At 33.7% G+C, this 14,542-nt stretch overlaps 1 protein-coding gene across 1 annotated transcript in view; it reads right to left on the bottom strand.

Annotated features, from left to right (window-relative positions):
- The window catches only part of TEX11 (testis expressed 11), a 293,818-nt gene that overhangs the window by 180,033 nt on the left and 99,243 nt on the right, over nt 1-14,542 (bottom strand). Inside the window, 1 exon segment of the mRNA XM_012642929.1 lies at nt 14,205-14,300. Within this exon segment, the coding sequence (XP_012498383.1) occupies nt 14,205-14,300 (96 nt within the window).

The raw sequence follows: 14,542 nt of genomic DNA, 5'->3' as shown, positions 1-14,542 counted from the left end.
GGAAAGAACATGTAAACATTTCCACTGAGTGACAAAATTTAATGACAAGGTCAATACTTAAAACTATATGATTCTGAGGCCATATTATTGGTAAGCAAAACCCCAAACATCAGTTAGACTTATTTTCTTTTGAGGTTTTAATAACAACTAAGGTCCTTTGCAAACAATGGTAGAATAAATAGAAAATGTATTATCTTTTCTATAGACTATATCTATCATGTCTACCATTAATAACAATGAACAGTGTGCTCTGAATGATGTTTCTAAGTCATCGTTAGCTTGCTCTAAGCCATCTGTTATCTCTTGCCCATTTCCATTTTTGCCTGACAGGGTACATCTTTAAACAGCTGGCTAAGATTAAAAATTCAGTCCAGGCCCACAAAACAGAACTTTTCTCTCTACAAAGCCAATTAGCCTCTACACAAACATTGTACTCATTAGCTCCATACTCTGCAAATAATTACAGCTATTCATGTGTGAGATGCTTTAAAAATGGAAAGTTAGAGAAAGTAAGCACTGACATTAAAAGAGTTTGCAAATATAAATGACACCAATACAAAGAATAAAAATTAAATTTGTCAATTTTAATTTATTGTATTACCACCTTTCCTACAGGCACATCAAAATATGTATTGGGTTCAATTACCTTTTATCTTCAGAGATGTATAAGTCTTCCAGATCTTGGCAGCATCTGTTTCCCTTGAGACTGCTATTCTCACACAAGTTAACTTTCTGTTTTGCTCTTTGATTTCTTTACCAAACTCCAGAGAATGGCTCTCTGTATCATGTTCCTTCTATTGTATCATCATGTCTTCGCTTCTATAAACATTTGCACTGTATTGTCCATCATTACTGTGACTTGAAACTACACTTTTAGAAGGCATGAAGGATTGCCTGTTAAATCCATCAGCTTTCTCCCTATTATCAAGATCCTTGTCTTCTCTATAACTTTTCTCACTATTGTTTCTCATTCTTCTACTCTTCTTCCTTACATTTTTGTTCGCTTTTTTTAAAAACCAGTTATTGAGAAACAAGCTCCAGGTACAACAAACATACAAAGTAAGTATTGTGAATCTTGTATTGCAGATGAGGAATCTGAGGCCCAGATGAAATCAAGTAACTTACCATGGTCACACGGCTGGTAAATGGCAGGGCTTAAACTTGAATTCATATCTCTTTGACTCTAAAGGACACTATAATATGCTATCTCCCTTGAAGCTTGGTCCATCCTGGGCCTACATATTACTACACTGTCTGGATCTCCTGCAAGCTCTAAAGATAATGTATCCATTTTTAGTGTGAAGTGTATCATACACATATACACACCCACATAAGTATATAAAACATATGCATATAGTTTAGAGAATAATGAAACGAACACCCATGTACTCACTATCCAGGTTAAGAAACAGAACATTATCACCACATTAGAAGCCTCCAACGTGCCTTTGGCACATTTGTATCCTCCTCACTTCTCCACAGAGGTAAATACCACCCTGAATTTTGGTGTTTTATTGTGGGGGGTGCAGGGGTGTCTCACTATATTGCACAGGCTGGTCTTGAACTCCTGGGCTTAAGCAATCCTCCTGCATCAGCCTCCTGAGTAGGTGGAACTATAGCCATGAGCCACCACAACCACCACTCTGAATTTTGTGCAGTAATTCCCTTGCTTTTCTTCATAGATATATAATATATTGTTGCTATGGACTAAGTGGTTCTGTCCCTCCAAAATTCGTATGTTGAAGCCCTAATCCCAATGTGACGGTACTTGGAGGTGGGGCTTTTGAGAGGTAATTTAGTTATGAGAGTAGAGCCCCCATGAATGGGATAAGTAGCCTTTATAAAAAAAGACATGAGAGAGATGATCTTTCTCTCTCTCTCCCTGCCAAGTAAGGATACAGCAAGAAGGTAGCCATCTTCAAATCAGGAAGAGAAACCTCACCAGGAACCAAAAAGGCCAGCATCTTGATCTTGGACTTCCCAGCCCCTAGGTGGTAATAAATAAACTTCTACTGTTTAAGCCACCCAATTTATAATATTTTGTTGTGACAGCTCAAGCTAAGACAACTATTTAGTTTTGCCTATATTTCAAATTCACTTAAACAGAATCACAATGTAGAGAAGTTCTTCTGTGACTGCTTCTTTCATTGAAATCATGTTTTCCAGATTCATCCATGTTAATATATGAAACTAATTTATTTTTTTCATTACTATATAGCATGGTTCTCAAAGAGTGGTCCTTGAACCAGTATCACCTGGGAACTTGTTAGAAATGCAAGCCCCGTCCCAAACCTACTGAATGAGAAACTCTGGTAGTGCTGTCCAGCAAATTGTGTGTATGTATATATGTGTGTATGTGTGTGTTTAAAAATATATAAAATCATTATTATTGATTTGCATTGTGAAAAATTTCCATTTCAACATAAATTCTAGTCTCTGTTCAGTAAGATAATAAATGAGCAAACTGTTTTAATGGGTACACTAGGTGATACTTATACAAGCTAAAGTTTGAGAACAATGACTGTTGTAGAAATATATCACAATTGACTCATTATACTTTGGACATTTGAGTCATTTCCAACTCAATTGCTATTATGAGCAATCCTGACATCAGTATTCTGTACACCTCTCCTACTAAACAAATGCTAGAGCTTCTCCAAAATATATACTTAGCAGCAAAGTTGCTGGGTGATCAGTATGATCAAGTTCAATTTTATCAAGTAATGTCAAACTGTTATCCAAAGTAGTTGTACAATTCTTAAAAAACTAGGAATGAAGGGAGCTTCCTAAGCCTGATAAAGGACATCTATGAAGAACCCACAACTAACATCATACTTAATGGTGAAATACCAAAAGCTCTCCCCCTAAGATCAAAACAAGAAAAAAGAATGTCTGCTCTTGCCACTTCTATTCAACATTCTAATGGATATTCTTGCCAGAAAAATTATAAAACAAAAAGAGATAAAAGGCATCCAGACTGGAAAGGAAGAAGTAAAACTGTCTCTTTTTACAGATGATATGATCTGTAAAATCATATATAGAAAATCTTAAGGAAGCCAGTAAAAATGTATGAAAACTAAAAAAAACAAGTTCAGCAAAGTTATAGGATCTACCACCAATATTTTAAAAATCAACTGTATTTCTATATACTAGCAATGAACAATCTAAAAGTGAAGTTAAGAAAATAATTTCATTTACAAAAGCATAAAAAGAAATAAAATACATAGCAATAAATTTAACAAAAGAAAGGCAACACTTGTTTACTGAAAACTACAAAACATTGGTAAAACAAATTAAATAAGTCCTAAATGAATGTTCCTGGATTTGAAAACTTAATATTGTTAAGATGGCAACAATCCCCAAATTGATCTACAGATTCAACAAACTGCCTATCAAATTCTAGCTGGCTTCTTTGCAGAAATCAACAAGCTGATCTCAAAATAGGAAAATGCAAGAAATCCAGAAAAGCCAAAACAATCCCAAAAAAGAACTAAGTTGGAGAGCCATACTAGCAGGTGTGAAGTGGTTTCTCATTGTGCTTTTAATTTGCATTCCCTGATAACTAATGATGTTGAGCATCTTTTCATGCACTTATTGGCTGTGGCATGTATTCTTTGGAGAAATATCTATTCAGATTCTTTGCCCATTTTCTGTTAGGTTGTTTGTCTTCTTATTATTGAATAGTAAGAGTTCTTTCTATATTCTGGATAATGGATACTCACCAGATATATGATTTGCAAATATTTTCTCCCATTCTTTTGGGAGGATCCCATGGATTGTACTTTCACTTTCTTGAGAGTTTCCTTTGAAGCAAACAATTATAATTGTAATGAAGCCTAATTTTACCCAATTTTTCTTTTTTCTTTTTGGTGTTGTATCTAAGCGCCCAGATCTTTTTTTTTTTTTTTTTTAAGACAGAGTCTTGCTCTGTCCTCCCAGTAGAATGCAGTGACATCATCCTAGCTCACTGCAATCTCAAACTCCTGGGCTCAAGCAATCCTCCTGCCTTAGCCTCCCGTGTAGGTGGGATTATAGGCATGTACCACTTTGCTCAGGTAATTTTTTAATTTTTTGTTTTTTTGTAGAGACAGGGTCTTGCTATGTTACTCAGGCTGGTCACAAACTCCTGGCCTCAAGTAATCCTCCTCCCTTGGCCTCCCAAAGTGCTGGGACTATAGGCATGAGCCACTGTGCCCAGCCTCTATGTATTTTTAATGGTAATGAAAGAAACTAACTATGAAAATATGTTTGATGAATGTAAAACTTTATCAAGAAATATGACTATTCTTCCAGAAATAAAGAAAAAAGGAAAGTAAATAAATTTGAAATGTACAAATTACCAGATGAGAATATCAATTATTATTCAGAAAATGTATATCAAATAGATATTAAGGAAATTATAAATGTCCAAATTTCACATTTCAAATGGAAACACGAAAAATTAAATGAAGTACTCTCACAATTCTCATTTTTAAACAGAGAAAAGTTATCTTCTATGAACATTTCTGACTGACAAAAAGCAGCCAATAACTTGGTTCATAAATATTCTGATACATGAAGTCCTATAGAAATTTCATCTGTTTCAACTTTTGGTAACATTCCAAATCAATAATTTGTAATATAAAATGGGCATCATATATGGATATTCTAAAACTGATTCATGAATTTGCTTAGTGCAATCTTATCCAAATTTGGAAGTAGACTTGAGAATTTTTCTAACAATACCAGTCACAGTGGCATCATGTGAAAGAAGTTTCAGTAAGCAAAAATTAATTTAAGATTGTGCTTTACCCATTAAATGATCTTGGCACCCTTGTGAAAAATCATTTGACCATATAAGCAAGGGTTTATTTCTGGACCTTCTATTCATTCCATTGGTCTGTATGTCCATCTTCAAGCTAGTACCATAGTGCTTTGATTACTATAGCATTGTAATAAGCTTTGAAATCAGGAAATGTGAGTCCTCCAGCTTTGTTCTTCTTTTCCAAGATTGTTTTAGCTATACTGGGGGTCCCTTGAGATTCCATATGAATTTTTGGATGAGTTTTTCTATTTCTGAAAAAAAAATCATTGCAACTTTGAAAGGGATTGCACTGAATTTATAGATCTCTTTGGGTAGTATTACCATCCTTAAGCCTTCCAATCCATGAACATGGGATATGTTTCCATTTATTTCTGTCTTCTTTAATTTCTTTCAGCAACCTCTTATATTTTTTGTTGTACAAGCTTTTCACTTCCTTGGTTAAGTTAATTGCTAAGTATTTCATTCTTTCTGATGCTATTGTAAATGGAACTGTTTTCACTATATCCTTTTCGGAATGTTCATTGTTCAGTGTATCAAAATGCAACTGATTTTTGTGCATAGTCTTTAGTATCCTGCTACTTTGCTGAATTCATTTATTAGTTCTAACAGTTTTTTGGGCAACCTTTAGGATTTTCTACATATAAGATCATAATATCTGGGAACATAAATAATTTTACTTTTTCCCTGTCCAATTTGGATGCCTTTTCTTTTTCTCGCCTAATTGCTCTGGCTAGAACTTCTAGTACTATGTTGAACAGAAGTGGCAAAGGCAGGCATCCTTGCCTAGTTCTTTATCTTAGAGAAAAAGCTTTCAATCTTTCACCATTGTAGTATGCTGCTCACTGTGAGTTTTTCATATATGGCTTTTATTAAGTTAAAATCATTTCCTTCTATTCCTAAGTTGTTGAGTATTTTTATCATGAGAGTGTTGAATTTTCTCAAATGGTTTTTCTGCAGATAATAACATGATCATGTGGGCTTTTTTCCTTCACATTCTCTTAATGTGGTGTATTACACTAATCAGTTTCATATTCAACCATCCTTTCATTCCAAGAATAAATCCCATTTGGTCATGTTGAATAATCCTTTAAATATGCTGCTGATTTTGGTTTGTAAGGATTTTGTTGACAATTTTTGCATTGATGTTCATAACGGATATTCGTCTGTGGTTTTTTTGTTTGTTTGTTTGTTTTGTATTGTTTTTGTAGTGTCTTTGTCTGGCTCTGGTATCAGGGCAATGCTGTACTCCTGGAATGAATAGAAAGTGTTCCCACCTCTTCAGTTTTTTGAAAATGTTTGCAAAGAACTGCTGTTAGTTCTTCTTTAAATGTTTGGTAGAATTCACCAGTGAAGCCATTAGGTCCAGTGCTTTTCTTTGTTGGGAGATTTTTTTTTTAATTTTTCTAATTTTCTTGATCAAGTGGAGCAATGTTGGAAGATTTTAGATTAGTGATTCAATCTCCTTACTAGTTATAGGTCTATTCAGATTTTTTAATTTCTTCATGATTTAATCTTTATAGGTTCTGTATTTCTAGGAATTTGTCCATTTCATCCAGGTTATCCAAAGTGTTGGCATTCAATTGTTCACAGTACTCTCACATAATCCTTTTTAATTTCTAAAGAATGGATAGTAATGTTCTACCTTTTATCTCTGATTTTAGTAATTTGAGTCTTCTTTCTTTTTTTCTTAGTACATCTAGATCAAGATTTGTCACTTTTGTTGATATTTTCAAAGAACCAACTTTGGTTTCATTGATTTTCTGTATTGTTTTTCCATTCTCTATTTTATTTATCACTGTGCTACTCTTTATTATTATATTTCTTTCCTTCTGCTAGTTTGGGTTGAGTTTTTCTTTTCCTAGTTCCTTAACTTGTAAAGTTAGGTTGTTGATTTGAGATCTTTCTTTTTTTTTAAAGTGTTTATAACTAAAAATTTCCCCCTTACCTAACACTATATAAAAAAATTAACCAAAATGGATCAAAGACCTAAATGTAAGGCCAAAAACTATAAAACTCTCCAAAAGAAACGCAAGGGAAAAGCTGGATGACATTGGATTTGGCAATGATTTTTTGGTATCACAACAAAGGCACAGGGAATCAAAGGAAAAATCACCAGACAGACTGGACTCCATGAAAATGAAAAACCTTGTGCATCAAAAGTCAATATTAACGAAGTAAAATGACAACCCAAAGAACGGGAGAAAATATTCATAAATAATTATTCTGATAAGGCGTTAATATCCAGAATATATAGAGAACTCCTAAAATTCAATGACAATAACAAAAAAACCAACCTAGTTTTAACATGAGCAAAGGACTTGAATAGAAATTTCTGTAAAGAAGATATACAAATTGCCAATAAGCATATGATATACTCTAATCATCACTAATCATTAGGGAAATGCAAATAAAAACGAAAATGAGACATCACCCCACATCTATTAGGATGGTTAATATCAAAAAAAAGTAAAAGTGTTGAGGCTTTGAAGAAATTGAAACCCTTGTGGACAGCTAGTGAGAATGTTAAATGGTACAACCACTGTGGAAAACAGTATGGTGGTTCCTCAAAAAGTTAAAAATAGAATTACCATATCCAGCCATTCCATTTCTGAGTATATATCCAAAAGAATTGAAAGCAGAGAATCAAAAAGATATTTATACACCCATATTCATAGCAGCATTATTTACAATAGCTAAAATGTGGAAGTAACCCAAGTGTCTATCAATGGATGAATGAATAAGCAAAATATGTTATGTTTACACAATGGAATATTATTCTGCATACATTACAACGACATGAATGCAATTTGAGAACTTTGTGCTAAGTGAAATGAGCTAGCCACAAAAAGTCAAATAGTGTATGATTCCACTTATATGAGGTACTAAAAGAGTAATCAAAATCATAGAGGCAGAAAGTCGAATGGTGGTTTTCAGGGACTAGGGCAAGAGAAAATAAGGAGTTATTGTTTAATGGGTATAGAGTTTCAGTTTTATAAGATGAAAAGAGTCCTGAAGATGGATGGTGGTGATGGTTGCACATTATGCATGTATTTAATGCCACTGGGGTATACACCTAAAAACAGTTAAAATGGTAAATTTTATGTTATGTGTATTTTACCGCAATAAAACAATTTCTGAAAAAAGAAATACCCAGACCCAGATGGTTTCATTAGAGAACTCTATCAAAGTTTTAAAGAAGAATTAAGACTAATTCTATGGAAGACTTCCCAATTCATCTTATAAACACCTTATTACTCTGAACCAAAACCAGACAAAGACACAAAAAAGAAAACTGCAGACCAATATCCCTCATGAATACAGATGCAAAGATCCTTAACAAAATATTATCAAATAGAATTCAACAATATATTAAAAAATCATACACCAGGACCAAATTGAATGTATTTCACGGATGTAATGCTAGCTCAATATTTGATAATCATTCACTGTAATCTACCACATTAATAGGATAAGGAAAAAATCACATGATCATATCAATTGATGCAGACAAAGCAGTTAACAAAATCAAACATGCATTCATTACAATAGTTCTCAGCAAGTCAAGAATAGAGGGAAAATGTCTTCAACCTGATAAAGAACATCTAACAAAAACTTACAGTTAACATTATACTTAATGGTGAAAGACTGAAATCTTTCCCCTTAAAATCAGAAACAAGGCAAGGATGCCCACTTGTATTCAAAGTGGTAGCCAGCACATCATGGCAATAAAAATAAACAAAAGGCATACAAATCAAAAAGGAAGTAATAAAATGTTTTTATTTGCAGATGGCATGATCATCTACATAAAAATTCTAGAATCTACAAAGAAATCATTGATCTAATAAATGAGTTTAGCAAAGTGACAGGATACAAGATGAACACACAAAATTATATATTTATTTACTAGCAATGAACACATGGACAGTGAAATTTAAATGTTAATACCATTTACAATCACTGAAAAATACTTAGGTATAAATATAACAAATATAAACAAGACTTTGCTTAAAACTATGAAATTCTCAAGGAAGCAATCAAAGAAGGTAAATAAATGGAAAAACATATCAAATTCATGGAATGGAGATATAACACAGTAAAGATAACAATACTTCTGAAAACAATGCATAAGTTTAACACAAGAAGTCTATGAAAATCCCAGCAAGATTTTTGTTAGATATAGATAAGATTTTCTAAAAATTTACATAGAAAGGCAAAGGAACTATAATAGCTAAACAATTTTGATAAAGAAGAATAAAGTGGGAGTAATCAGTCTGTACAATTTCAAGATTTATTATATAGCTATAGTAATCAAGAAAGTGTGGTACCAGAAGAGGGATAGACTCATAGATCAAGAAAACAGAAAACCCAGAAGTAGACCAACGCAAGCATGGCCAACTGATTTTTGACAAAGATGCAAAAGCAATTCAATGATGAAAGAATAGTCATTTTAACAAATGGTGCTGGAGCAACTAGAGAGTCATAAATAGGCAAAAAAGTAAACCTCAGCTTAAACCTCTCATCTTACACAAAAATTAACTCAAAAGGATCATAGATCTAAATATAAAACTTTTAAAACATAGTAGGAAATTATCTTTAGGATCTAGATCTTGGTGAAGACTTCTTAGACATGTTACCAAAAGGATGATGAAAAAATGGGGGGAAAATCAATGAACTGGACTTCATCAAAAGACCCTGTTAAGAGAATGAAAAGACAGGCTGCAGACTTGGAGAAAATATTTGCAAACCACATATGTGATAAAGAACTCATAGCTATAATATATAAAGAACTCTCAAACTCAACAGTAAAAAGTTGAACAATTATAAAATGGACAAGAGATATGAAGAGACATTTCACCAAAGATGATATAGAATTAGCAATGACCACATGAAAAGGTGTTCAATATCATTAGCTATTAGGAAAGTATGAATCAAAACCACAATGAAATATTATTACATACCTATTAAAACAGCAAAATTTTTTTAAATGGTGACAATACCAACTTCTAGCAAGAATGCAGAGAAAATGGAAGTCTCGTACATTGTTTTTGGGAATGCAAAATGGTACAGCCTCTCTGGAAAATAGTTTTGCAGTTTCTTAATAACTAAACAGCCCAACAATTGCACACCTGGGCATTTATCCCAAGGAAATGAAACCTTATGTCCATACAAAAACCTGTAAACAAATATTCATAGCAGCTTTATTTGTAGTAAATACAATACAGGCTCACGCCTGTAATCCTAGCTCTCTGGGAGGCCGAAGCGGGCGGATTGTTTGAGCTCAGGAGTTCGAAACCAGCCTGAGCAAGAGCGAGACCCCGTCTCTACTAAAAATAGAAAGAAATTAATCAGACAGCTAAAAATACATAGAAAAAATTAGCCGGGCATGGTGGCGCATGTCTGTAGTCCCAGCTACTCGGGAGGCTGAGGCAGAAGGATTGCTTGAGCCCAGGAGTTTGAGGTGGCTGTGAGCTAGGATGACGCCACGGCACTCTAGCCGGGGCAACACAGTGAGACTCTGCCTCAAAAAAAAAAAAAAAGAAAGAAAACTGACTATCTAAACAAAATAATAAGATAGTATTGCAGGTTTTGTAACATATATAAAAGTAAAATGCATAACAGCAATAGCATAAAGATCAGGCTGGGAGAAATGGAAGTGTACTTTAGATAGAAGGAATAAGGTCAAAAGATCTATTGTACAACATGGTGACTATAGATAACATATTGTAATCTTGAAAAAATGTTGAGAGTGGATGTGAAGTGTTCTCACCACAAAAACGATAACTACACGAGGTAACACATATGTTAATTAGGTAGATTTAGTCATCCCACAAGGTATATATACTTCAAAACAATATGTTGCACACAGTAAAAACATACAATTTTATCTGTCAATTTCGAAATATTTTAAAAAGAAATGGAAGTATATTATTAAGGCATATAAAGGTAGGTCAAGATAAGATCTATAGTATAAACGCTGAAGCAGTAGTCCCCAACCATTCTGGCACCAGGGACATGTTTCATGGAAGACAGTTTTTCTATAAAGGCAGGATAGGGGACAGATGAAGCTTCCTTCGCTCACTCACCGGTTGATCACCTCCTGCTATGCACACCACCCCCACAAACCCCCTTCCTAAGTTTCATGGAAGGTAATTGCGGGGGGGAAGAGCTCTGCAGCCTGGGGGTTGGGGAGACCATAGCCCTAAAGAAACCACTAAAATAACAAAACAAGGAATTATAAACCAACAAAAAAATAAAATAGAATCTTAAAAAGTAATTGAAAAGAAGGCAGAAAAAGAGGAAAGGAGGGATAAAGAACAGATGAGATAAAGGAAAAAACATAACAAGACAGACTCAAACTTAACTATGTCAGTAATCACATTAAATGTAAATATTCTAAACACCTCTATTAAGAGGCAGAAATTGTTAGATTGAATAAAAAATCAAGACCCAACTACATATACGCAGCTCAAAGGGTATGCACTTTAAATGAAAAGACATAAATACATAAAAGTATGGGAACAAAATATACCATGCTAACATGCTAACGCTAATAAAAAGAAAGCTGAAGTAGCTATATTAATAAAAGACAGTAGATTTAAGAGCAAATGTGGTATATCCACACAATTGGATACTACTCAGCAATAAAGAAATAAACTATGGATATACACAACAATATGAATGAATCATGAAATAATTATGCTGAGTGAAAAAGCCATAAAAAAAAGATAACATTCTCTGTGATTCCATTTGTATAAAACTCTACAAAATGCAAGCTAATCTATGGCGACGAAAAACAGATCAGTGGTTGCTTGGGGAAGAGTGGGAGGGAGAGGTGACAAAAGGGCTTGAGGAAAGTTTTGGGTGTGATGTATTAAAATATATATTCATTATCTTGATTGTGGTGATTGTTTCACAGGTATACATATAAATCGAAACTCATCAAATTTTACACTTTAAATATGTAGTTTATTGTATGTCAGCTATCTCAATAAAACTATTAAAAGAAAATTAAGGACAGTAATGGATTATAAATCAGTGAAAAAGTAGGAAGACACAAATTCAAACTGAAAATAAATGAATAAGTAAATAAATACATATTAAATAAATGGGAGAAGAAGGGAGAACTCTTGCTTATAGAATGCTGAGTGTAATGTGGTGGGAGTGCTGAGGTTGGAAAATGATCATTTGGCTACCATCATAATAAAGATTGGTTCAGACAAGAATGCCAACTCTAAAGGGAAATTTTAATGAAAACCAAGACACATGCATGATTTGTAGGTCTTCCAATTGTTTATTAGTTGCAAAAGAAAAAATATTAAGTATGCAGTGAAGAAATCAAACAACACCTTTGACTAGGTGATCAATATTAACATCAACAAAGAGGAGCAGATAGACATCGTGTGTTCCCTAATGTGATGCCCTGAGAAGGGACACAGCATCGTTTATGTAGCATTCCAGCCAAGAATGCATAACTTGAATTTAATCATGAGGAAACATCACATAAACCGCAAATGAAGAACTTTTACTTAAAACAAAATGTTACTTAAAACAAAATGGGGGCATACTGTATTTTTCCCAAATATCAATGACACAAAGTCAAAGAAAGGCTGTGGAAATGTTCCAGATTACAGGAGGCTATAGAGACATGACAGATAAATTCAATAGCTGATCCTAGACTAATCCTTTATCAAAGGAAAAAAAAATGAGAGTTCATTACTGAAGGGATATATATGGGGGGAGGAAAGGAGGGAGGAGGGGAGAGAGGGGAGAAAGAAAAAAGGGAGTGAGGAGAAAGTGTGCATGCAAGTGTGCAAAATGTTAACAAGTATGAATCTAGCTAAAGTATATACAGGTGTGCTTAGAATTATTCTTATTCTTGCAACTTTTCTGTAAGTTTGAAATTATTTTCAAATAAAACTTTTAAAAGTGTATATTGTCATTGAAATCTTAATGCACCCATTTCAGCTATGTCAGGATCAATCATTAGTCTGTTAAATGTGCTATGTCATGAGCAATGTAGGTGAGTAATTACTGCTATAAAATTGCAACTTCTGTGTCCAATAAACAAAGAGAGATGCTGGCAAGAAGCCTTATCTACTTCCTGTGATGTCTTGGTCCCTATTTTTAATTCGGACTTGCATCTTAGCAAATAAAAAAAAAAATAAAAGAATGTAGCTTTTGAAAATGTTCCTATTTATTAATATTTTTAAATTTTTAAAAAATTTCAATGTTAAAGAAGTTTTTCAGCATTAAATAATCCCATCTACATGGCATAAATTTCAAGAAAATATAGTTCAGTTAAATGCTCTGTTTGAGGAATTTAATATTCTGGTTAATTGAAATATTCATTTTCATGCTTCCATTCTATTGAAAAAAATTTCTAAATGTATCAGTATATTTAATGGCCTTATTTAGTAAACCACATCAATCCTAACTGAATATCTTTTTAAAGGGTCATCAGCCTATCAGTGTTCCTTGTCCAAAAGTGTAAGTGTATACATGTTTTATTTTGTCTTGTCATGTTTTATTTTGTTTTGTTTTGTTTAGAGATGGGGGTCTTGCTGTGTTGTCCAGGCTGGAGTGCAGTGGCTATTCATAGGTATGATCATAGCACACTGCAGCCTCGAACTCCTGGCCTCAATTAACCTTCCACCTAAGCCTCCCAAGTAACTGGGACTGCAGGCATGCGCCACCGTGCCCAGCTTTTTATGCATGTTTTTATGTACATATGAGCATGAGCTGAAAGTGAACCACTGAAGTTATTTTTAAAACTAAATCCCATTATCTGCCTATTTTACCATCATTTACTTCTTCATCCTAAAAACTCACAGTAGAGAGATCCCTTTCTGTTTCTCAAAAATCTATGGTGTTCAAGAAGCATTTTTGTTTTAGTCCATTCAGGTTGCCATCACAAAACACCATAAACTAGGTAGCCAATAACAGAAATTTATTTCTCACAGTTCTGAAGGCTGAGAACTCCAAGATAAATGTGCTAGCAAATTTGGTCTCTGGTGAGGGCCTATTCTTCACAGATGGTGCCTTCTTGTGTCCTCACATGATGGAAAGGGTAAACAAGCTCTCTTGGGCCTCTTTTATAAGAGCACTAATGCCATTCAAGAGGGGTTTGCCCCATGACTTAATCATGTCTCAAAGTCCTCATCCCCTAATACCATCATTTTGGGGGTTAACATTTCAACATATGAATTGGAGGGGGGGACACAAACATTCAGAGCATACCAATATTTTATTTTTCTTTTCTGTGCTACAGAATAGATTAGAACAATCTTTTGTTTTAAAAAGAATCAATACTGAAGCAAATGGCTAAACTGAATTTCAAAATGTGATTCGAAACTTTAAAAAATTCATTAAGTTAGTATTCAAAAGTAAAAACTTCTTATACCTTGTTTGCTAGGTTTATGGCACTGAGAGCCTTATCATAATATTCTTTGTTATCCCAATCCAAATAAGTGGTGGCTAGTAACCGTAGAACTTTAGCCTGTAATTAAAAATAGAAAAAAGCATGTAGCTGAGGGTTAAACTGCAACACAGCAACTGACTAGCACTTCCACAGTGACAAGCATCTTCTCAAACATAAGTCATCTTTATGAAATAGCATTTCCTTAAGCAACTACATAGTCTTAGGATATGTCTCATCATTATGGTACTCACACCAAATATTGTCTAAGAATCTTATAGTAATGGTTACATTCCTGACTTATTTAAATTTAATATACTTAC

Source organism: Propithecus coquereli, unplaced genomic scaffold (assembly GCF_000956105.1).
Source record: "Propithecus coquereli isolate 6110/MARCELLA unplaced genomic scaffold, Pcoq_1.0 Scaffold101, whole genome shotgun sequence".
Lineage (NCBI taxonomy): Eukaryota > Metazoa > Chordata > Mammalia > Primates > Indriidae > Propithecus > Propithecus coquereli.
Note: the sequence above shows the minus strand (reverse complement) of the source record. Positions and strands in the feature narration are given on the sequence as shown.